A 26,012-nucleotide genomic window follows, 5' to 3' on the forward strand; every position below is an offset into this window, starting at 1 on the left:
TAAATACTGAGCTAGGAGTAATGACTTCAGAAGGTTTTCTTTTTGGTATGATAGAGCAGCAGTCTCTGAAAAGCACATATTTTCTAATCAGCCCATATGGACAAAGTGTATGGACTACTCTTTCGATTTCGATTGAAAAGTACTTCTAACAAACTGTTCTTTTTCACTTAAAAAACACAATCAGGTTTATTAAACAGCTTGCTTTTTACAGAAAGGCTTTAAGATAAACTCAAGTCTTGCTTAGGCTAGGATCAAAGGTGTAATATTAGCACACATTTGCTGATGTGAAGATAAGACATGCTGCCTTCAACACATACTAAACTGGTTGAATTAAAGCCTAGAGAGGAACCTGGTCTTTAAGTTGACCAATTTAGCATGTTTTAAGGCAAAATATCAATGTGTTAGAACATGTTGGATAACACGGACAAACACCACACCTTTAAATCCTAGTCTAGACAAGGCATGAGTGAAAATCACTCCACATAATATTTGTATTTCTGTATCACCTTCTCTCTGATCAACTCAAAGTGCTTTATAAATATTAATGAACTAAGCCACATCCCTTTGAAGGCAGAAAGGACTATTACCCTCATTTTGCTGAAAGGTATTGCTGTTTCTCCTCCACTTTTCAAATTAATAGTGTTACTGGAAAGCCAGTGAACTGCAGATGTTTCGTACACTCATTGTGTCTTTATGCAGACAGCTGGTGATCCGGAGACCATACTTTTTCACTAGGGAAAATGAAAACATTATACTGAGGATTTGCTTCCTAGTTAATTAAGTTTAAAATAAATAAGTTTTCTGTTAAAATACCACTCCACCTAATGTTCAGGAAAGTGAAGTTACTAATAGAGGAAGACATGTAATACTTGAAATCTACAAAAAGAACAGGAGTACTTGTGGCACCTTAGAGACTAACAAATTTATTTGAGCATAAGCTTTCGTGGGCTAGAGCCCACTTCTTCGGAGTTATGCATCTGATGGAGTGAGCTGTAGCCCACGAAAGCTTATGCTCAAATAAATTTGTTAGTCTCTAAGGTGCCACAAGTACTCCTTTTCTTTTTGCGAATACAGACTAACACGGCTGCTACTCTGAAACTTGAAATCTACATTCCATCAAAAAAAGACAGGGACCGGGGGAAAAAACAGCTGTAAGCAGAGGGTAAAAACTGATTTATTTTTTTACTATGCCAATACATACAGTCTGATATCTATGCAAAGCACATTGTATTTAGCTGTGACGCTTGGAGTACCTTTCCTAGACCTGAAGAAGAACTCTGTGGAGTTCTTAGTGAAGTAAATCCTACTGAGGTAAATAGAAAGGCGCATAAACACTGCCAAATTAAATGTAAAAATGTAATAAGAAAAGCCAAAAAGGAGTTTGAAGAACAGCTGGCCAAAAACTCAAAAGGTAATAACAAAATATTTTTTAAGTACCTCAGAAGCAGAAAGCCTGCTAAACAACCAGGGAGGTCCCTGGATGATCGAGATACAAAAGGAGCACTTAAAGACAATAAAGTCATCGCAGAGAAACTAAATGAATTCTTTGCTTCAGTCTTCACGGCTGAGGATGTTAGGGAGATTCCCAAACCTGAGCCGTTTTGTAGGTGACAAATCTGAGGAATTGTCACAGATTGAAGTGACACTAGAGGAGGTTTAGGAATTAATTGAGAAACTTAACAGTGCAAGTCACCAGGACCAGATGGCATTCCACCCAAGAGTTCTGAAAGAACTCAAATGAGAAATTGCGGACCTATTAACTATGGTTTGTAACCTGTCCTTTAAATCAGCTACTGTACCCAATGACTGGAAGATAGCTAATGTAACACCAATATTTAAGAAGGGCTCTAGAGGTGATCCTGGCAATTACAGACCAGTAAGTCTAACATCAGTACTGGGAAAATTAGTTGAAACATTAGTAAAGAATAAAATTGTCAGACATATAGAAGAACATAAATTGTTGCGCAAAAGTCAACATGGTTTCTGTAAAGGGAGATCATATCTTACTTATCTATCAGAGTTCTTTGAGGTGGTCAACAAACATGTGGACAAGGGGGATCCAGTGGACATAGTTTACTTAGATTTCCAGAAAGCCTTTCACAAGGTCCCTCACCAAAGGCTCTTACGTAAATTAAGTTGTCATGGGATAAGAGGGAAGATCCTTTCATGGATTGAGAACTGGTTAAAAGACAGGGAACAAAGGGTAGGAATAAACGGTAAATTTTCAGAATGGAGAGGGGTAGCTAGTGGTGTTCCCCAATGGTCAGTCCTAGGACCAATCCTATTCAACTTATTCATAAATGATCTGGAGAAAAGGGTAAACAGTGAGGTGGCAAAGTTTGCAGATGATACTAAACTGCTCAAGATAGTCAAGGCCAAAGCAGACAGTGAAGAACTTCAAAAAGTCTTGCTTAGGCTAGGTCTTCAAAAAGATCTCACAAAACTAAGTAATTGGGCAACAAAATGGCAAATGAAATTTAATGCGGATAAATGTAAAGTAATGCACATTGGAAGAAATAACCCCAACTATACATACAATATGATGGGGGGCTAACTAATCAGGAGAAAGATTTTGGAGTCATCGTGGATAGTTCTCCAAAGACGTCCACGCAGTGTGCAGCGGCAGTCAAAAAAGCAAACGGGATGTTAGGAATCATTATAAAAGGGATAGAGAATAAGATGGAGAATATCTTATTGCCCTTATATAAATCCATGGTACGCCCACATCTTGAATACTGCGTACAGATATGGTCCCCTCATCTCAAAAAAGATATACTGGCATTAGAAAAGGTTCAGAAAAGGGCAACTAAAATGATTAGGGGTTTGGAACGGGTCCCATATGAGGAGAGATTAAAGAGGCTAGGATTTTTCAGATTGGAAAAGAGGAGACTAAGGGGGGATATGATAGTGGTATATAAAATCCTGAGTGGTGTGGAATATGTGAATAAGGAAAAGTTATTTACTTGTTGCCATAATATAAGAACTAGGGGCCACCAAAGGAAATGAATGGGTAGCAGGTTTAAAACAAATAAAAGGAAGTTCTTCACTCAGCGCACAATCAACCTGTGGAACTCCTTGCCTGAGGAGGTTGTGAAGGCTAGGACTATAACAGAGTTTAAAAGAGAACTGGATAAATTCATGGAGGTTAAGTCCATTAATGACTGTTAGCCAGGATGGGTAAGGAATGGTGTCCCTAGCCCCTGTTTGTCAGAGGGCAGAGATGGATGGCAGGAAAGAGATCACTTGATCATTACCTGTTAGGTTCACTCCCTCTGGGGCACCTGGCATTGGCTACTGTCGGTGGACAGGATACTGGGCTGGAAGGACCTTTGGTCTGACCCAGTATGGCCATTCTTTTGTTCTTATGAGCTCAAAAGCGTCTCTCTCTCTCACCAAGAGAAGTTGGTCCAATAAGATATTACTTCACACAACTTGTCTCTCTAATATCCTGGGACCAACACAGCTTAGCAACACTGCATACAACCACTTAGTATAACATAAATCACAATACCCTTGTGGCCCAAGACATTACTTTTATGTTACATGGTAGTTCAGGTTATATCACCCATGAAAGGTTTTCTATAGTCAGAAATTGGGATTCTGGAAAGTGAGCAAATAGAAAAGAAAATTGAACTGAAAGTAGGTAACAATGAGTGTAATTTAGTGTCAGAGTTTTTAGATTTGTATTTGTATGAAAACTGATTTATTAACTTAGTTGTGAATTTAAAAGTGTGTAAGTTTAAAATACTCTCTTTAAATCTATGATGGAATTCTCATGTCTTCTATAATAGACACTATGGAAGAGACATTTATTTTTGTTCCTGAGAGATAGGGGCATTAGCAGGAATTGTATCATGTAAGTTACAAAATAAACACTGCTTTATCATAAAGCCAGTAGTTAGCAAGTAAATTAAAAGTAAACCATAAATTGAATGGCATCCTTCTTTTATACCCACAGGATCTTTATGCCAGATAAAATCAGAGAGTTAAGGTTTCTTTGAATAAATCTCAAAGTATTTTGGAAAGCTTCCTGATAATTTATAATTTCACAGCAAAAAACTTTAATGTGGAGTTAAGATTGCCAGTGCTCAACAGTTCTGTACTATTTATGTCCTTTGACGAATTGTGAGAGTTTAAACTATGCAATTTTCGAAGTATAAGTTTTAAACCCAAAATTAATGAAAGATAGAGAAATGTTAGTGTAGTTACCAAAAATAGATGATTGCAGTTCAGTGTTTTCCGTGCTAGTCTAAATGTCTTAACCATTTAAAGTTTCACAGGAATTTGTGGAGCAATATTTGGATACTGGGTGGTGTGTGTGTGTTTGTGTTTCAGTAGATGCGCACACACTGGGAAATTACAATTTAGTATTTCATAACTATATACTATTTTCTTTTAATTTTGTGTGTGCTTTTTTGGCAGGTTTATTTGTGTTTCCTATCTATTGCCTTTGTAAAAAGCAGAGGAAAAGGTCACGGACAGGTATGCCCTGGTAAGAATGGACCTTACTCACCTGAACTGAGCTGGTCATGTAAGGGCTATACAAAAATTGTGCGACAGAGCAATATAGTACTGGTTAACAGCTTTGAAGCCACAGTCCTGGAAAAAGAATAGGAACTTTCTGCGATATTCCCTCCACACAGTACACTACTGCTGACCAGAATGCCTCCTACTCTGGTGCACTCCAACAAGATGGGCCCCCTAACTGCTGCTTTTTAAATGTGTTTTTTACTTTATTTTTAAAGGTTTAGGTCTAAGTTTCTTTCGTAGACAATCAAAGTCTGTATTGTAGCCACAACTCCACTGATTGTCCTGTGAAGAAAATATTTAATTGGTAACATGTTTTCCATTTAGCTTCTGTATAGGCCTTTCAGAGGAAATGCCTAGAGGTGTTTGGACTTTTAGTGTACACTGAATAGCCTAGTCTGGTTTTAGAGTCTAATTCTGTAAGTATTTTTCATCACACAGTGTTCTGTCTAACATACCAATGTGTAAAATCAGATGCTGGAAGATGATGGCTGGTTATATTGTCTGCCAATTTTACCAGCGGATTAGGGAGCTTAATCACCTATGTGGCAGGGGTTGCCACAGCCAAAATATCAGTGCCTCAAAGGGAAGTAAGGAGTAAAATTATTGGAACCAAGTCAATGATATTTGTTGTAGTATTTAAATTACATTAGGAATATAAGCAATGATTTTGGGGAGACTAATTCTGTAGGACATTACAGTATTTCAGCCCCTCCCAGCAAAAAAGAAATGTCTGTCTTAGCTAATGAAACAAATATTACTGGCCCTTTCTGTCTTCAGGCACTCACTGAAAGTGAGATGGGAAAATGGCTGGGAAAGTCTGTTTTCATGGTGGAGCTAGAACTAACTTGTATCTTCACTTGTATGTTGGCACATACACTACAAACTAGCTACAGTATGAAGATTCAATCTATGAAATATTATTTACCCAAACAGCACGTTTAAATTGTTAAGTAGACTGCTCAATTCCTAAAAGACCCAATGTCTCATGGGTGGGGGCAGGCAGAGCATGGAGGCAAGGACTTAGAAACAATCCTACTAGTATTCCATACTTTGTTTTCTCTTCCTTGGTTTTGATAATGTACTGTGACAATAATACCTTTGTTTGAAGAGCTCTGCTAGTCCTGTTGTTTATTCCTAACTTAAAATCATATTATTCTGACTGACTTCTTTTTCACAGTCCATTGCAATCAGAACAATGTAATTAAAGGTTAGGAATAAGTTACTAGAAATAAAAAACAAAAAAAATCCCACTATCTTGCTATCATGCAAATATCACTAAAGGTTTTTTTAAAAAATGTTAGGAAGAAGAAGAAATGAAAATGTTTGTAACTAGAATATCTAAACATTAAAGGAGGAGGAGAAAATAAAAATATCAGTTTTTTCCATAAAGTGTCAGTTGGCCTTTAAGAAACAAAAGGAATAAAATTGCTTAAAATGGCCATATTAACTGACCACATCTAACCACGTATTTGTATATGCTGTGGTTTTATTTAGTCTCCTTCAAAGCTTGTAGGTATTGTAAATTTGCATCCAATTACAGCATACAATTTTGCGAGTATATATTTTGCACTGATACCCTTAAAAAAAAAATCAACTGAAACCTGAATATAGCAGTAGCAATTTGGTGATCCATGTTTACCCCTGCAGTAGAGTATACTTAAACTTCAAAGCCTCAGTAGACGAAATTGTAGTGGATTTTGTTTACCTGGCAACACAAATGTCAGCTTACCGTAGTTGGCTAGTGTTTGCTTATTTACAGGCTTTAGCCAGCTTGCTTTTTTTTTTTTTGTTACCAAAACACTGTGTACAAGTATATAATAGTAGCCAAGATAGTTCCAACAGCACCTGTCAGTTCATCTTCCATTTCAGTTTAAAGGTATGCTGACCCTGCAATGATTGTGGAAATAGGACCTTTCCTAAGAGTTTTATATTAAAAATGGAGGCAATTACCTAATTTCAAAGTATAGTATTTCTATTTAAAATACATATATTATGTAACTTTAAAACCGTCTCTGCTATGACACATCTGTCCCTTATTTTGGTTGTACCTGAAAGTTGTCAGCTGCCTTGAAACTAGTCTGTTTTAAGAGTCCGTTTTCTGAGGTCATACATATCAGTTGTTTTTGGATTACTCAGGGATTTTTATTCCTTTCTTTTAAAAGTCAAATAACTTTCTGGGGATACTTTTGTATTATTTAGAAAAGTTCCAGACCTTAGAGATGTATAGAGAATTTTGGTGTTTGTGGTGTAGTCTATAAAAACAGTGTCAAATCAACTATTTCATTTAAGAATATCTTAGTACTTAAGATTTTCTGTAATTGGTTACACAGTGGAATGATTCAATTATTCTTCCTGGTTCTTTATAAATGTTTGAAATATTCTTACAATGTGTAACCTATTTTTGTAGCTTTTTCAATATGGGAGGTTTGAGGTAATAACTTCAGATTTTCTTATGGGAATGCAAGTAAGATCTTAAGATAAGAGAATGGAATGAATAGCATGCATTTCCACATTAGTGCCATCAAAGGGGGTAGGGTAATAGATCTAGTCACTTATTATAATCAAAAAAATATTTGTGAACAGAAAAAGCATGCCATTAAGGTTAAAAAAATACAAAATAACATCTCTCAGTTCCTACAGTACTATGTCATCTAGGGCATTAATTTAATCAAGGTAAACAAAATCAAATGGAAATGATTTTTCCATTTTGTTTGTACATATAACAAAATTGGCCAAGTTTAACCTAATGAATTTATAAAGATGAGAGAGTATGCTTATCTTTTGTATGTTCTCTCTCCAAAAGAATGATAAGAATAATTGATAGTGCTTTTTTGTATGAGAGGAGAGAGATTCAGTCCTGGATTGCTTGCCTACTTTGTAGTTCACTTCTTCACTCTTCTTAAATTAAAAATACCTTAAAAATTTGAACACTATATTAAAAAAAAGACTATTTTATATTCCAGTTTAAATATGTTATCACATAAATTGACAACTATTCAAATGTGAATACTTCTAAGTTTAGAAGTCAAAATTTTATCAACAAAATAGTTAAACAGTCTTTTAATTTTCTGGAAAATAAATTTAATATTTGATTTGAAAGTAAAAGTCAATATTTTCTAAATTATTTCTGATACACATAAATTATACCAAAATTTCTGGAATAGGATTTATTTAGCTACTATGATTGGGAAATTGATAAATGATTTTTCGTTCATCCTCTTACCAAGTATTTTTATTTGTAAATTATATAGAGTAAAACCTACATGACAGCACTCTTTACTAGACAACAGTTCTGCTCCGCCTTGATCAGTAAACCCCTTCCATTAAAACACTAAGTTGTTTCCCATTTGAATGATTCTTAAGACAGGTTTCATGTTACTGTATGCTGACCCACGGATGCAGTAGGCACCGGGAAGTAGCCACAGTAGACAGTAAAAGGTTGTTTTTCATTTGAGGAGCTCTTTCACACCAAAAGACATATTCAGAATGAGATTCCACAAGGTAATTGGAGTGGGGAAGGCCAGCTGAGGACATGATCGCTGCCCACTGTAGAGATTCCTGTGCAAAGATAATACAGCCTTAGCCTGAATTACCTTTCTACGGCCACCTCTCTGCAATTGGAAGCCTCCCTTAAAAGTAGATCCCAGTATCTGATGCCAGCTGTATAAGCCCTATCATAGTGGCTCCAACTGTGGTCCCAGTAAAACCAAGTTGGGCAGAGGTCCAGGACTTCAGTGTGGAGGGCTCTGGCCTCCTGATCTTCTTAAATCTCTGATTTTCAATGCCAGCTTTGTTGTTCTTCCATGGGGAGGAACAACCTACCACCCACAAGGCTTCCTCATTCTTTGTCCCCTCGCAGATTGTTCTATCAGAGGAGGAAATTTGGCTCTGTGTACTTAAATTGTAACTTTAAGATACTTATTTTCAAGGTAGTAGCCCTCCTGGGTGAAATAAAATTTGAGGGCAAAAATTCAGGAGTTGTTAGCCAGTATATAGTTATTACAGAGTTATCAAAGCCCCCTGAAATTATGAATATTGTACTGAAAAGTATCCTCTTAATCCTGCATTCTGACTGGCTACTCTGATTATCTCTACTCTGAATGGCTAGTGCCCTAGAACTTCCCACCCATATGTTCACAACAAACACTGCCACCTGCCAATCTAACTCTAGTTTTCCCAATATTTCTCTCTCCCATGCTGCTGTTTGCCCCTTGAGGAAGGCTTAGTCCCCTCCCTTCCTTCACTTAGTGTAATTAAATTGTGTTTAGTGCAACTAGGTGAGGTTACAGGGTGGGAAGGGGACCAGAAGCTGAGACAACCATATTTGTGGCAGTATCTTATGGAGTTCTAGGTGCAGTAGCCTTTCATAGTGGAGGTATTTGTGTAACTGTAAGGTGATTATGCAGGGAATTGCATATTGTATTATTGGAAAATAACTAGTTATTGTGCAAATCCTATTACCTTAGCCAATAAGAGTGCAATGAATTATGCAACTGAAAAGTGGGACTGCAGTTATGAGTCAATAACTGTACTGCAACCCTGTCCTCCAGTTGATTATAACATTTCCTTTTCAGTATCACAAATTATATTTACAACATTTCCAGTTTTTATCACTTATTTATAGCACAGTATAGTCATATCTTTAAAATAATTAAAAATGCACTTTCAGTTCACCTCTGTGATCTCCCTTTAGGATAGCAGGGGCTGAGGATCTGTCCATAGTTCATTTTTTGAGATACTATATAAATAGTCGTTTATTGCACAGCTCTTGATGACATGGTGTTTTTTTTATTGCATCTGTTCACCTTGCTTTTGGAAGGTTGGACAACATGATGTTTTAATTTTTCTATAATATTAATGAGAGGTGAATATTGCCAATAATACTTGAAATACTTGCCACTATGAATTTTGTTTAGCCAGTGAGCTGTCTGTTTTTCCAAAGAGTCATAGCAGTTAGTGTGACATTAAAAAAAAAAAGTGCAGGACAGTATAACTGTCTCTTGTAGAGGACTGATAATTCTTTGCTTACATCTGATGAAATGATTCTTAGAGAATTTAATGGTTTCTCTTGTCAAGTGTATCTAATTGGTTCAAATTCAGTAGCCAAATGGATTACTTTTACAGACTTTGAACTTTTAAATCTTGTGGCATTTCTTTCTGGAGTGGACCTTATACCGTTTATAATTCTTGGCCGTGGTTATGGCTGTATAATTCTAAGTTGTGGGTGTGAACCATGGGCCATTATAACTTAAATCCATATTAGATCACTTTGAATTTTGCTGATGGGAAGCATCCTAAAGGAGCACTTTGTTGGAAGAGAATTTCATGATTTCTTCATCAGGAGCCTTTTAGTTGCAGTGGGCCAAATTTGCTGGTGGTGTTTGCTGCAGGCACAACTCCATTGGAGTCACTGAAGTTGCATCCATTTGTATGCCAGTAGTAAATTTGGCCCACAATGTTTTGACCAAGTTACATGAAGTTATGTTTAAGGACTGTAGCACAGCAACTGTAAAATCAGACGATTTTACATCTTCGGTAAGAGCAGAATTTTTCAGAAAGGTGCTCCCCTCTCCACCCTTGTAAGGCATCCCATCTTTTTTCTATCAAAACCTCTTAGTAGTTTCTTCATAGTAACACTAGCACCGGTTTTTCTTTGGTGGTTTTTTTTTTTTTTTTTTTGGTGGGGAAGCAAGGCTAGACTTTTTTCTGTAGAACAGTTGATCTGGTCTCAAATTGCTTTCTCTGGAAGGTTCCATGCTAAAGGAATGTTGACTTGTAATAATATGTAGCCATTTTTCCTCTTTGGGATACTGGTAAACCACTTTGTATATAGTGTTTATTTAGGCCTTTTTTAAAGTCTGTCCTATTCAGCAGACCCATATCAGTAAGTTTTAGGAACTGCAACCTGCAGATATCCAGAGTTTTTAATAGGGACTTTCACACTTGAAAAAGAGTATTCATAATAGGGACTTTCAAACTTGAAAAAGAGTATTCATATACAATTCGCAGTTTGAGTTGCAATTTTTTTTTTTTTTGGTATTTTGCCTATTGTTAGTAGAGATATTTACATCAAGGAAACTCTCTTTCAGAACCCAGCTTCATCATTTGTTATATTTTGCAGTGAAGTAGTCCTGTGATTCAGAAATCAGCCTGACATGGAAAACAGTGATGTCATGATTCAACATTTTGACTTCACTTACATAGGAGTAATTGGCTTGTTAGGAGGCAAGAAAAAGTAAAATATATAAAAAGAATGAATGTAAGTTTAAAGTGTGACTGTATTTGTAATTTTTCTTACCATTGAGTTGATCTAAGCAAAATTGTCCCCATAACACATTGTGACTCCTTAAAAACAGGACCTACTACAAAATTACTTTCTGTTCGCAGGACTGTAATTTTCCTGGTCCAGCTTCTTCCATGTTATTCCAAGTGATAGTAAAGGCTTTAGAGCTATCTATAGTCTTTTCCTATAAAAAGTGGAAACATTAGCAGTAAAAGGCAAAATCATTAATGCTCTTTTTAATATGGCAGTAAAATATTTGCCAACACCTACGGTATTGTAGGAACTTGATTATAAAATGCATGATGTATTTGAGATATGAGTGTGTGTAAGTAAGGTACAGTTGCTTGTTTCTTAGAAAAGTGAAACTGGATGTCTAAATATGTCTCATCTTTCCCCTTAAAAATTATTGCAAGTCTTATTATATAAAATTAAAAGACCCTGTTCTCAGTGGTAATTAGGAAAAAATACTGTGTACAGCACAGCAGAAAACCTTTCATTTTCTGTTTGGCTCATGTGAAAAACTGAACAGTAAATCTGAAATTGTTGTATGGATCAAAGTCAAAATGGCAGAGGTTTATTTGAAAATTATTAGAGAAAAACCCATTTTTACACTAAAAAAACAAAAACAAAAAGTGTGTGCAAGACCCTTTTAAACATCAGTGCATGCCAGCTCCTTGCTTTTCCAGCTATAATGTTTCACAAGACCTGGCATAGGCAATTAGGAAATTCTTGGAAAACAGTGAAACAAAAATGATACTTTGTTAGCAGTTTTTATTTATTTATTGTCACTAACTCAGCATAAAGTTACTAATGTGATCCCATGATTGCCTCATTTTACAAAGAAAAAAAGGTGAAATGAAAAAACATACAGTCAAAACAAGCTGTTAAAATATGAACACTGCTGCTTGTAAATTGCTGATACAGGCAAGAAATGCGCTCGTATCTGATCCAAGCTCCAGGGGAAGCCGAACAGGTTCAATCTTGAGCCATGTCCCATTTTTTTTAACATGGAAATTGCAGTTAGGAATTTTTCATGTCAATCTACATTCTGCTGCTTCATATCCAGAAATTAGTACAAGTACAAGAAGGTAAATTTACATTTGTCTGTTTGTGCCATCTCATAATAAAATGTTTACCTTATTGCCCGTTGTTATACATTTTATTTAATTATATTCCCAACTCTCAAACTGATGGTTAAAGTGGCTAAAGAAGGAAATAACTGCATTTAAAATTGACCACTTCAGACAATATTGGTACAGTATTACTATTCGCTAATGCAGTTTAGCATATATAAATAGTATCACATTTTGGATTATAGTATAAGAATTTTATCATTACATAATATTGTTCAGTTTAATAGCAATGGCTCCTAAAAAGAGAATGATCTTAGGCTAGTATAAATGGATGTAACTCAATAGACTTCAGTGAAGCTAGGCAGATCTATAAAAGCTGAGGATCTGACCTATTATATTTTCTATGGGAAATTTAAAAACAAACTCCCAATGTCTCCTTTGGGATTTTAAATTAAATTTCTAAAAAAATTCCAAAATTAGACAGCCTAAAATCTTTTTTGTCCAATCTTGAACTGTTCAGGGCCAAATTTCTTATCTTTAATGGCAATTAAATCATTGAAATAAAATAGGTTATTTTTTGTATGTGATATACATAAGTACAATATATGGTGAGAAAATAAAAATATTAATCCTGCTCCTAGCATTGTTCAGAACATAGGTGGTGATCCTACTTCTAGCAAAATCAGTGACAAATCTTTCTCCCCTTATATGAAGTAGACAGGAATGCTGGGGCAAGAAGGAATTTGGATTAATTAAGTAAGCAGTTTCTCCAAATGTATTTTAAAATTAAAAGTTGCACGCATGAATAGGACTCTTAATACGTCTCTTAGGTAGTCAACAAAGAGAGAGAAACATAAAGGCCATTAAAAATTGGAAAAGTGGGTATAATATTAACACTTGCTTTTCAGCTTTGATTTAGAGCATTGTGTACTGACAGCATGCTTTTATTAACTTATGTTAGTGCCTTATTGCTTGAATCAGTTGAGTTTTCCTTTATAAAAGAGCCATATAGGAAATATTGACAAGTTGATTGCTATATATAGACATCTTTAGACCAAAAGTCTTTTTTTCTGAAACAGGGATATTTCAACATAATACATTTTAGGAACAAGAAAGGTAATCTAACCTTTCTGTTTTTTAAACTACTATTCACTCCCCCTCCTTTTCCAGAAATGCATCTAAATATGTGTTGTCAGTGTTCATTTTGTCTTCTAATAAAAGTAACTGTGGGTTTTGACATAACCTTTCAGGCCAAATTTTAGATGAGAGAAAATGGTGGAGCCAGATTTTACAACCTGGGGGGGGGGGGGGGGGGTGTCATTTGTGGAAACTTCCTGTTTAACGGATGTACTCCTTCTCTGCCGCTGCATCCTCTTTGCCCTGCCGAGGGAGCACCTACCTCCTGCAGCAGCACCTACCTCCTGCAGCAGCACCCTCCATCCCGACACCACAACCCCTAATCCTGGCGCAGTGCAGGAAGGAGACCTTAGGGATGGGGGTTGGGGGGAGGGCTGGAAAGCAAGCCTGCCCCGTACTCACGTGGCAGTGGTGGCTCCTGACCCACAGGGCTGGGCCTAGCTCCCTACTCTGGGTACTGCAACCTAGCACACAAGTCATAAGAGCATTATTTAGATTTGGCCTGGTTACCGTTTCACCATGAATTTGAGTGAGTGGCATTGTGATGTGGCTCACGGGGTTGCTATACCACTTGAACCTGTGTGCCATGTTGCAACTCCTGAAATGGGCAACCAGGCCCAGCCACGTGGGACAGGAGCAGATGCTGCTGGGTGAATTTGAGGCAGGCTTGTAGTGTCTGTGGCATCCAAGGATGATTGAAGAGACATCCTGGCTAATATTTGACCTTCTATGACGATCGCCTGAAACTGTTCCCTCTGAAAATGCTGTCATACACCTCCTTTTGTCAGTTACATAATATGCTTGAAAAGCCACCACACATACACCTAAAGGCCACAGGGGGAGGGGCAGTTGCCCCCTACCTATTAGTTCTGCTACTGATGATGCGTTAAAAGTTATAATCCTGGATTAAAGAGATTTATTCTTGTGTGAAGAGACTTGAGTTAATTTGAAACGGATACATGCCATACTGAGTCTCAAACTCAAAAAGGAGGATGTGATTGCAACTTCTTTCCTCCCTTCTGTCAAACTACTTGGTGAAGTCCCCGCCCCCATTGACTTCAGTGAGGACCAGGATTTACCCACTATATACTAGATTGCGTGAAATACTTACATATGTACCATAAAAAGTTACTGATCCCTTTTTTAATCTCTTTCCTCAAATCTGGTGTCAGAATAAGGAATACGTTCTGTTCCTGAATTTTTGTAGATTCTTCTGAATTGTTGAAAATTAAAAAAAATAAAGACCAATGTCAATTGTCAAAAGAAAATTACTGTAGGCAAACTGATTTTTAGATGAAAACTGATGCTTGTTTTACAAAATTATTTCTTCATGAAACTATGGTCATAAATATGCTTCCTTTATAAACTCTTTTCTACACTCTGTCAAGTTTGACCAAAAATAAGGTTGTGTGGCTTTTGTTTTCTAGAGCCTTTCCTGTTACTGAAATTTCTGAATTCTAGAAGATGTTTCATCCAGTGCAGTTAGCTTAAATTACAGTAAGGAAAATCTTTGAAGATTTTATTCCCACCTGAAGTTTGACTTTTTATAAAGAAACATATAAGTACTTCACTAGGATTCAGTCAGATATGTCTTAATTCCAACATACTACAATTCTGAAGTTACTAAGATCAAGGAATTTGCCTGAGAGTCTCACTTCAGTGAGACTTATTGAATTGCCATAACCCTTGTTGATACCCTCTCATACCAATAGCTTTATTCCTGTAGTATCTTAAATTTATCAGAATTAAGTACTCTATAGTCTACTGAATGAGAGACCATGTATTGTAAGTCTTCAGCTATCATAAAAGAAACATGCAGTATTTGTGTAACAAATTGTTCCCTCAAAAGCACATTCTTCTCTGCTTCCATGCAACTAAAATACTGAAAGATAATGTATAATTCTTATCTTGTGTTTCTATTTGAAAATTACATTATACAGCAAAATTATTTAAAGCAACATTTTAGCAAGAGTAATTGTGTCTATACTAAATTTGTGAATGTTAATCTAAACATCTCTGTGCTACAGTAATTTGACAAAAAAAACCAAACACCTCAATAGATGATTTTAGGCAGTATTTTTTTTTTTAACTAATCTACCTTCCAGACTGATACTTTAGAATTATATCAATGGCTATTACTGAATATGCTCCCTCCACAATTGCTTCAGTTTGTGTCAATGTTTTGTAATTAATAATTTTTGCTATCCTTTTGAGTGCCTTTTGTTTTATGTTTGTCCTCTGTCATCCTCTGTACAATCTGCCATAAGAGTGTCTGACTAAACTTGTATTAATGAATGTAAAATAATTAAAATGAATCCTGTTCTTCAAAAACATTTAGACACAGGTTGTATAGGCACATGTACAAAAACATGGAAAGAAGGAAAAGCGTCATCCTGCTGGACAGGACCTTTTGAAATTTAAGTGAAATTTTTAACAGTTTATTTTCAAAATGGTACCTCACTAATATTCATTTATAGGAATGTCATTGTACTGTTCCACTTTGCTAAATCCAATCACACTTACTGTAGGCATTTTCAGTAAAGAGTGTCCAGTAAATCTGGTGTATATCCTGTGAGTGAAGTTCAATAGTCAGAAGCTTATGGTGCTTCAGTGCTTTTGAATGCATCCCTTTGACTTTCATCAATATTCTAATGTCCCTTATTTATGAGGAATTAAAAGGAAATTTTCTCATGATGAAACTGGAGGATGTTATAAAAAGAATCTGAATGCACTTCACCTGTTCTAACCTTGGGAAATAGTGTTCTGAGTTTAAGATATGGATTGTGTGAAGGTATACACAGTGGAGTTTTTCTTTACTTGCATGCTGAGGGTCATACAGTGTCATCTAGTAATGTCTACCTAATAAAGTTTTGGAGAGGAAAAAGCTATTGATGTTTCTGAATCCTTTTTTGCAAGCAAAGGACTAAACTTCTGTAGCTGTGCAAATTAGGCAAACAGTCTGCGCGCACATTGGAAAAAAAAATTGCTGGTCCCCCACATCAGATAGCTTGAGAAGCACTACTTTAGATAACTTTTTGGAACAGGAAAATAAAAAATATTCTCCAGAACCCATTCTTCTAATCACGATAACTATAAAGATACCAAAAATTTCAGTAATCTTGAAAAGGGTGCTCTCAAGTGTTAACTAGGCTTAGCCAGTACTGTGCCCTTAACCGTCACCAAGAATACCTATTTCTCAGGAATTGAAACTTTTGGTTAAAAAAAGGAACTATGCCTTGACTACATTTTGTACGATAAAATGTATCAATAGGATTCAGTGATTTTAATTCACATTCTAGGGTGTCTCTAAGCATAAAGTCTGATCCAATGAACTTACTATCAGAGGGGAGTCAGGAGACTTGCATTCTAGCCCCAGTTTTGCCACTGAGTCACTGTGTGACTTTGGGCATGTTTCTTAATCGCTTTGTGCTTCAGTTTCCTCTGTAAAAACGGAATAATAATGTCTGTTCACCTCGTTAAAGCACATTGGCTTCTACGGATCAAAACCTCTAAATGCAAAGTGTTGTATATCTCTAATAATTGACCTTAAAATGTCTAAACGCATGAGTGTAATCATGATTATGTGTGCAGAGAGTTTACAGGAAGAAACCCTTGGGAAAGAAAAAGGTACCAGTACTTGCTCTTCAGAGATAAATATCGCTATGCTGAGCTGCCACCTTCCTACAACATTATACAGATAGCTTTGTTTTAGATTTGCCAGAAAAGACCTCACAGAGGGTGGGCTGAAGATCTAAGAACTTGATCCGAGACTGAGAGAGAAACTATGAGATAATGAAGTCCTAGGCCATTAATTCAATTAATGGACAAAATGTTCTCTCATTGAGCCAGTTTCTTCATCAGAAAGCTAGTGACAGAAAATAAGAAAATTTGCATGGAGCCTCTAGCTGACAGACCGTATGAAAAGAAGCAGGAGGAAGAACTTGCTCATCATTCAGCTCCAAGATTTGAGCTGGATGAGATGTATCTGTCTCTAAACCAGTCTGTACATGAATAGTACTAATTCCTGTGTACCTAATAAACTAGTTGCAGTTTAAAGCACCTGCTTTCTTTTGACTTCTTAAATAGTTTTGGACTTAAGTTATCCATATAATACTGCTTCAATTTGTTTTACTTTTTAAAGGGTGATTTCTATTATTTTTTAATTGCATTTAAGAATGTTGTTCAACATCCCAAGTATTTTGGTGGGGGCAGGAAAAGGGAAAAGTTAACTAAATAAAATTAACATTAAACAGTGATTATTAGAGATAAGTGAGCCTGAAGACCAAAATTCCATGATTAACTGAAAGGGCTTCCTTTTCTAATGAATGTGCACTCCGTTTCTTGTACAAATAGTTAGCAGGCTATTAATGTGTACAGTTCTTGTGATTGTATAATTATGATCATTTTGTGTACAGACCTAAATATTTGGTCCATAATGGTTGCTGAAGCCCATTTCCGAGTTAATTATAACTGGCATAATTAATGATGATTCATTGGGAATTATAGACCAATCAGCCTAACTTTGATACCTGGAAAGATACTGGAACAAATTATTAATAATGGGGGAGGATAATGGGGTTATAAGACAGAGCCAACATAGATTTGTCAACACCAAATCATGCTAAACCAACCTAACTTCCTTCTTTGACAGGGTTACTGGCCTAGTGAACAGGAGGTGATTTTTAGTATGGCTTTTTATACTGTCCTACATGATATTCTCATAAGCAAACTAGGGAAATGTGGGCTAGCTGAAATTATTATAAGGTGGGCGTCCAGCTGTTTGAAAGACCATACTAAAAAAGCAGTTATCAATACTTCACTGTCAAACTGGGAGGGCATAAAAGTGGGATCCTTTAGGGGTCATTCCAGTATCTGGACTACTAGTCAATATTTTAATTTATGACCTGGATAATGGAGTGGAGAGTATGATTATAACATTTGCAGATGACCTCAAGCATGGTGGAAGTTGGAGGTGATTTGGAGGACAGGATTAGAATTCAAAATAACCTTGACAAATTAGAGAATTGGTCTGAAATCAAGACAAAAATCTATAACGATAAGTGCGAAGTACTTCACTTGTAAATTTGATTTTTTTTCCCCTATCTAACTACAAAATGGGGAATAATTGGCTAGGTGGCAGTATTGCTGAAAAGGATCTGAGGGTGATAGTAAATCACAAATTGAATATGAGTCAAGCCTGTGATGCAGTCACAATAAAGGCTAATATTCTGAGGTATATTAACAAGAATGTCCTATGTAAAACATGGCATGCTAGATATGGAGCTGCCTAAGCCAGCCAATGGGAGATGGTGAGGAGAGGCCTGGGTTCTAAACGCTGCCCTTCTCACAGAGTTTAAGTCTGGGCTGCAAGGAGGTGCCTAGCTGTGTGGATGATTCACAATCAGGAACCCCTCTTTTCACGTCAGGTAGCATAGGCTTCTAAACTGTTGCTTGGGAGAATGAGCTAGGCAGATGTCTGCCTCGCTCCACGCAAAATGGCTGAATGATGCGGTGGTGCCCATCTTACAACTTCTTGCACAGTGGTTAGAGGACTCACTTGGGATGTGGGAGATCCCTGTTCAAATCTTTTTCCCCCTCTACTGAGGGGGGAACTAAATGTGGGATTTCCCACATCCTAGGTAAGTGCTCTAGCCACTGGGCTCAAAGTTACAAGGTGGTGTTACTGCTCACCTTATCTGGGCAGATTTTGAATGAGACCAGCTCCGGTAGGCAGTCTCAGCGTATACCTACTGGATCAGGCCCTGCATGCAATTTAGGTATTTGCCTGCCTATCTTCCCTGGTTCATGAATTGCTCTGGGTCTTAGGTGGGAAGTAGGCATCCACAGGACAAAGTGTTTATGATCAGAGGTAAAAACGTCAGTGTCTAGGGAACTTCTATTCCTGAAAATGTAGGTATCAAATGAGTGCATTTAGGTACCTACAGGGTACTGGGAGAGTTCTGTGAATTGCTGTGGAGCCTAAACCCCTGATTTAGCTGCCAAAGTACCTTTGTTAATCCAGCCATAAACCTCTATTATGTGGCCATAATATACACTATAGTATATGTACCTGGCTACTTAAGAATGTCAGTGTCAGCCTTCTTTTCAAAACACTTCCCAGTGCTGTCAACAAAACCATCACTCAGAGACAACCTGCATGCTCTTGCATTGATGAGCCATTGAAGACACTTGGCTAGCCTAAGGAGACATATTTCTAACATTTCTCCCAGTGAGGCTTGATTGGCTCAACCAGTGGGTAAGTAAACCAGCCAGGTGGCTTGCCTACAATGAAAACATGCTACTGCTTCAGAAACAAATACAGAGTATATCTAGTAGCTGCCACACCTTATTTCTGGATGTTTCTGGGTCAGGTAATGAGTCCTGCATGAACTATGCATGTATGCTGAGACAATATCACAGTGTTTTCAGCTAACTTTAAACGTTTTTGTTGCAGTCTACCAGACTTTCCTCACACCATTGCTGATATCGCAGTCATGGACTCATTAACACTACTATCAATGTAAGGAAAGCGTAAGAGATGATGGGGACTTGGGGAGTTTGTAAGTTAAATTTTCCTGGGAGCACAGAGTAAAAGATAAGATTTTAATCACAAGTGGCTAACTAGCAGGTAGAGGCTAAAATCAAAAGGGAATCTCACTAGCTGTATTCTTCAGAAGGCAGCCCCATGGGCCAACTTGACCACAAGGGCCTTCATTTGGCCTACCAGCCATCAGCTGTTCTGTTCTGCTTCCAGTGGGGGGCTCTGCTGTAAGGATGGCCCTGCTTCCTGCCTCTGTGCTTCCCTGACTTTGGGGTGCATAACTCATGATATTTTAATTCTTGTGGTTGCCAATCTTGTAGTTGTGTATTTATATTGAGTAAAAATTACAGTAGAAATTGCCTTTCAGAAAGATTTCATACAAGATAGCATAGTGCCCCTAGGATCAGATTTCTAAAGATATTTAGGGTCACGAGTGAGATTTTCAGAAGCAGCTGGGTGTTTTCAACCTTTAAAAATCTGGCCTTTACTGAATATTTGGGAAACAAATTCTACTCACAAGTGGTGAAATACACTCAAATGCTGGGTACAGATACAAAACAGTTGCCAAGGGCCAATGATAGATCAAAGGAAAGTAAAGAAGTTTTAGCACCAACCCAAGAACTCAGGCAGCCTGGAAGTTTTATGAGCCCAAAGAACAGACTTGTGTTATAAAAAAAAAAAAGGAATATGAACACTAATTTAGGAATAAAAATTATAGATTACAAAATCACAATTGAAAAACAGGAAATGTTACTAGAAATACTGTAGGTGTGACTGCTGAAGCTACTAGTAGCTATTAATATTTTCCACTGATTATTAAAATGTAAATTAATGACATCCATCTGCACAAAAGTAATGAAGGTAAATGATGAAGTGCTAAAACTAATAAAACATTTTAAAAAGTAAATAAAAAGGAGTGAAACTATACTTAGTGGAAAGAAAAGGAGTACGTGTGGCACCTTAGAGACTAACCAATTTATTTGAGCATAAGTTTTCCGGTACAGCTCACTTCATCAGATGCATCCGATGAAGTGAGCTGTAGCGCAGGAAAGCTCATGCTCAGATAAATTGGTTAGTCTCTAAGGTGCCACAAGTACTCCTTTTCTTTTTGCGAATACAGACTAACACGGCTGTTACTCTGATACTTAGTGGAGAAAGGCAAGTGTGTGCTTCAGGCAAACAGCATTAGCGAAGGCAAATGTGGATACTGCTCTGAAGCTTTAGGCAGACATAGTAACTGGAAAGGGACTCTTAACAACACTAAAAAAATCATGTATGACACGACTAGTGTTTCGGGGGCAGGTATGTAAAATCTTCCCCTGAAACCAATATCCCTGAGCAGCTCATAACCTGCTTTCGGAGAGAGAGAGAGAGAGAGAGAAGCGAAGCCTTCGCTCGAGGCGTTGGGCCGCCCCCGCGCCTTTCAGAGCACAGCCCTGCGGCGCCGCAGCGGCTGAGAGGCACCCGGCTGCCGGGGGATCGCTCACCTAGCGTGGGTGGGCGGCTGTCCCCTCTACGCCCCCGCCCGGGGTTTCCCCGCCCCCACTGGCGGCGGCGCATCGCCCTCGTTCTTACCACCCAGGGGCTGGGCCCCTGGCTCCTCCTGCGTGCGGGTTTGCCCCCCCCGTCCCCGCACAGATGCTGCCGCGCCCCTCGCGGGCAGCGCCTTCAGCCGTCACCGAGCAGGCCCAGCTCACGCGAGCGCGCCGGGGACCTCACAGCGGCCGGTTCGGCGCTTGCGGGACAGAACCAGCCCGGCCCGTCGGCCCCGCCTTGCGCGGGGGCGGGGACCCCACAGACCGCCGGAGGCGGCGCGCGGCCGCACCCCCGGCAACGGAAGGCGGCTGGCTCCCTAGGCCGGGCTGGTTACCCTGGCAACCAACACCGCGTGCGGCGGCGCCTCCAACTTGCCCAGTCGCGCCCAGCCTGTCCCTCCGCTAAGACCCCCGCCCCCAGCGACGAGACTTGCCGCGAGCGAGGTGAGGGGGCGGGGCGGGTGACTCGGCGCCGGGCGGCTGCCGGCGTTGGCAGGTGGGAGCTTCCCATCGTTCGCAGCTCCCGCCGTGACGTCAGCGCTGGCGGGGGAGCCCGGCCTGGGCCGTTGTGGGGGCTCAGAGCCCTCAGCCTCCCGCCACGCCGGCGTGAGGAGACGCCACGGGCGGGTCCTGGGAACCGGCCCGACCTGGCTGGGACCGCGGGAGGCGCTGTCCCCTTTCCCCCTCTGGGGTCAGACATCTCTTCTAAGATGTCGCAGACGCAGCTGGTGTGTCTTCTATAACCTGAGCACCTAAAAATCATCTACTGGCCTATCACGGACATCAAGATAACATCCACAGTGTCTTAATATTTGATGCCTATTCGCATTGGGGCATTCATCAGCCATGTATGCGCATATTTTGAATATGGGGAGCGTGTTCTTCACTTTTTCAGCTGCTGAGTCTTTCACTGTTGCATCACATGCTTCTGGAGAGTCAGCTGAGTTTTCTCAGAAAGATAGCGAGCATTTGCCAGTCTTGTTCGAAACCAATGCCCATAGGGCGACTAGACAGCAAGTGTGAAAAATCAGCATGAGGGTGGCGGGTAATAGGAGCTACATAAGAAAAAGACCCAAAAATTGGGACTGTCCCTATAAAATCGGGACATCTGGTTACCCTAAGTGTCCAACTTCAGGATTAACAAATGACAATGCACTTAACGTTGGCCTCCACTTTGTAGTGTGTGGTATGATGCAACAGCCATGTTGGTTCACATAAACTGAGTTGCATCTCCAGCATTCTTAACAGCCTCATTAAGTTCTTCTAAAATTGGCTTTGACAGTGACTGGCTTATAAGGCTTTCTGCACGTTGATGCAGTCCAGAGGCATGGTGTTTTGTAGTCTTTTCATATGGGTTTTCAGTATTGATTTAGCTGATCAGTCTGGCAAACTAAGCTCCTCCACTTTTAATATATAAATCCATGAAATGCCCACATTTTGAATACTGTGTGCAGTTCTGGTCACCCCATCTCAAAAAAGATGTATTGGAATTGGAAATAGTTCAGGGAAGGGCAACAAAAATGATTATGGGTATGGAACAGATTCCATATGAGGAGAGATTAAAAAGACTGGGACTTTTCAGCTTGGAAAAGAGACGACTAAGAGGGGATATGATAGAGGCTTATAAAATGACTGGTGTGGAGAAAATGAATAAGGAAGTGTTATTTATCCCTTCACTTTACAAGAACCAGCGATCAGCCAATGAACTTAATAGGCAGCAAGTTTAAAACAAACAAAAGGAAGTATTTCTTCACACAATGCACAGTCACTCATGGAGCTTTTTGCCAGGGATGTTGTGAAGACCAAACCTTTAACAGGGTTCAAAAAAGAACTAGATAAATTCATGGATGTTAGGTTCATCAATAGCTATTAGCCAGGATGGGCAGGGATGCAACACAATGCTCTGAGTGTCCGTTAGCCTCTGTTCTCCAGAAGCTGGGAGTGGACGACAGGGGATGGATCACTTGATGATTCCCTGTTCTGTTCATTCTCTCTGAAGCACCTGGAATAGTCATTGCTGGAAGACAGGATACTGGGGTAGATGGACCATTGGTCTGACCCAGTATGGCTGTCTTTCTGTACTAAACTTTTTATTATTGTAAATATTTTTGTACGTAAACTCCAAGATAATGACCACTTGGAGTTAGCGATGTTGTGAGATAAATACCTTGGCAAATAAGGCATTTTAAAAATCTTGGCCTACTAGGAAACATATTTATATAAGTTTCCCAGTCACAAATCTAGCATTCTGGAGCAAAGTCACTAAAACATAGTCCAATGCTCTGGCCGCTGTTGTTTGCTGTGCCACCGTTCACTCTACCGATCCATCCCCAATGGCCCTGCACTGTTACCTTCTGCTGCTACTGTGACCTCTGCAAGTTGGTCTCTCAAGTTTCCACCCAGATCTCAGTGGGGGAACTTCACAGCGAGTGCAGGCTGAGCTTTCTCTTCCACAGAAACACTGTCCCACAGCAGGTCTAAGCACCTAGACCTGATTATCAGTGCTTTCAGCTCTAGTGGTTACTTAACAAACCAAAAGAGTCTCTATGGAGACTAATCAGCTCTATCTCTAAACAGGAGAGAGGGGCAGGTCAAATAATGCCTTTAACTTAGACAAAGCCCACACCACCAAGCAAAACACCTGTGCCCTCCCTCTCTTTCTTCCCTAGGATATGGCATCCAAACCTGCTTAGGGAGTGCAGTTCAGTTGAGGATGACCGGTGCTTAATTTGTAATGAAAAAGGTGTGAGGGCTCAAGCAAGTTTGTTACTTTCATAACTGATGTGACAAGCCCAGAGGTCTGAGGGCTATGAACTGCCAAGCCTAGAGGTGTTGGGGCTCAGCCCTGGCAAGCCCTAGCACAAATTAAGCACTGAGGGAGGGAGAACCCCCTCATTCAGTCAGGCTAAGTACAGTTCTGCTGCCCTTTATTCTTACAATGAGGGTAACACAATTTCATGACCCACACATTTAATACTTAAGTGATTTGTAACCCACACCAGCCAAAATTGATCACTTGGGCAGCACAGCTCTGTCTGCTGGATACCTAGGCAGAGTAGGTATGTTCATCTAAATGCAATCTGCTCTTGAAGCCTTTCCACTGTCCCCTGGCTCTTCACTAGCTGTTAGGGGAAAGCTCATTCAGACCTTGCTTATAAATAATCATTTAAAATTATTAGGTAGGCCAATATAGCTGAAACAAATGGGCTGACATTGTCATAAATAACAGTTGTATGAGGATGTTAGTCTTTGTTCATAGTTTTCAAACCCATTATGCTTTCTCAGGTATAAGTATTTTCTCATATACTGTATATGCTTTTAAAGTGTGTATTAATGTTTCAATTTCAATTCAAATTTCCAACTAACAACTAAATTGCCATCACTGTGTGTAACTCGGGGGGGGGGGAGTTCAGGGAAATTAGGGGAGGTGGTCTAGGGAAATCCCTGCTTGCTTCAGAGTTTTGGGGTTTGCTTGGGTTTTTTTCCAAACAGAAAAGCAAGGGAAGGGAATCTTACATGTTCTGCTATACAATGGCTTTATTTTTATTTATTAAACATCATTTTTAAAAAGTTGGCTTCATCTTAATGTCATCTGGCTTTTATGAGGTGAGGCACCAGCCTGAGCTAGCAATAAACTGCCCAGGTGGCAACCCTTTGCCAAACTAAACAAGCATTAATTCAGTACAGCTTTCCCATAAGGCCTTCAGCTGTTTTGTATTTTCAAATAAATCTGCTGTTGCCTTTCCCTCAAATTCCTTAATAACCTTTACAAGTACCTAACACCACAGCACTGATTATTTTGCTTCTAAAAATCACATTTCATCGAAGGTAGGTAAGCTGTACCATTTTTTAAACTCTTGCTTATTACTTCATTCTGAATTGACTCATAAAATTCAGCTGTTTCATGAGTAGTTTAGCAATTCTAGAATTTATAAATGATCTTTTAACATTTGTATAATCTAACAATGCCATCTTTTCTTTAGCTGTAACAGAAGGGCAAAAGGTATAGAGTGCTAAAAAAAAATTGATTTCCTTTTGTCACAAAGTAGTCTCTCTAGGTTGAAATAATTCTGTCATTATGATCTTGCACTATAAGGACTCAATCCTCATTTTTTTAGAACTGAAAACTCTTATGCTGGATTTCACATATCCCCTATGTGATGTATATCACAGTCAAGGGTGCTGGAACAATTTGTATAGTGTGGGTGCTGAGAGCTATTGAACCAAATTATAAATCCTGTATATAATGGAAATCGTATTTCAAGCCAGGGAGTACGTCAGCACCCCTAGTTCTAGCACTTATGATCATAGTGCAAGACTAAGGCATATCAGGCCACATGTCAGTACAGGGTACATCCAAGAAAGCACAGTATGCAATCTTCATTTGCACGAAGACTGTGCTAGGATAGAGACCCTATATCCACTGTTTCCAAATGTATCCTTAAATTGAATCTTAGAAACACTTCTTCATACTCACACCCATTGATCTCTTGAGACCAGATTTCTAAAGATGCAATTTTATGCATAGCCTATTAGCTTATATGAGTAGGATGAGCAGAATATTGCACCAAAAGTTTCTTCATTACAAATAATTTTGCTGTTCTCTTATAGCTAAAGCGATCTCGCGTTATGATGTGAAACAACTATGTTGAAGTAATTTGGCCAAGGTATTCTTATATCATGATATAACACTATGGTGCCTTTTTTCTTTAATGAATATTTTAATGATAAAACAGGCACTACTCCATCCTTAGGAGCTATGGCAGATGTACTTTACAATGTATTACTCCTGAGGGCATTCTATGCCAAAAAAATAAAAATTCAGTGAACATTATTTTAAAATTCTGCAAATTTTATTTGTCAAATAAAAGTGGAGGCTTCAACATAGCACTGGGGAGCACAGGCCACTGGCT

General features: G+C 38.7%; 1 protein-coding gene across 1 annotated transcript in view; it reads left to right on the top strand.

Annotated features, from left to right (window-relative positions):
- RNF217 (ring finger protein 217) overlaps positions 1–15,911 on the top strand; it is a 99,264-nt gene extending 83,353 nt beyond the window's left edge. Inside the window, exon 6 of the mRNA XM_073337202.2 lies at positions 4,423–15,911. Coding sequence (XP_073193303.1) covers positions 4,423–4,496 — 74 coding nt within the window. The 3' untranslated portion in view covers positions 4,497–15,911. The remainder of the gene's footprint in view (positions 1–4,422) is intronic.
- The last annotated feature ends 10,101 nt before the right edge of the window (positions 15,912–26,012 follow it).

This window comes from Lepidochelys kempii, chromosome 3 (assembly GCF_965140285.1).
Source record: "Lepidochelys kempii isolate rLepKem1 chromosome 3, rLepKem1.hap1, whole genome shotgun sequence".
NCBI lineage: Eukaryota > Metazoa > Chordata > Testudines > Cheloniidae > Lepidochelys > Lepidochelys kempii.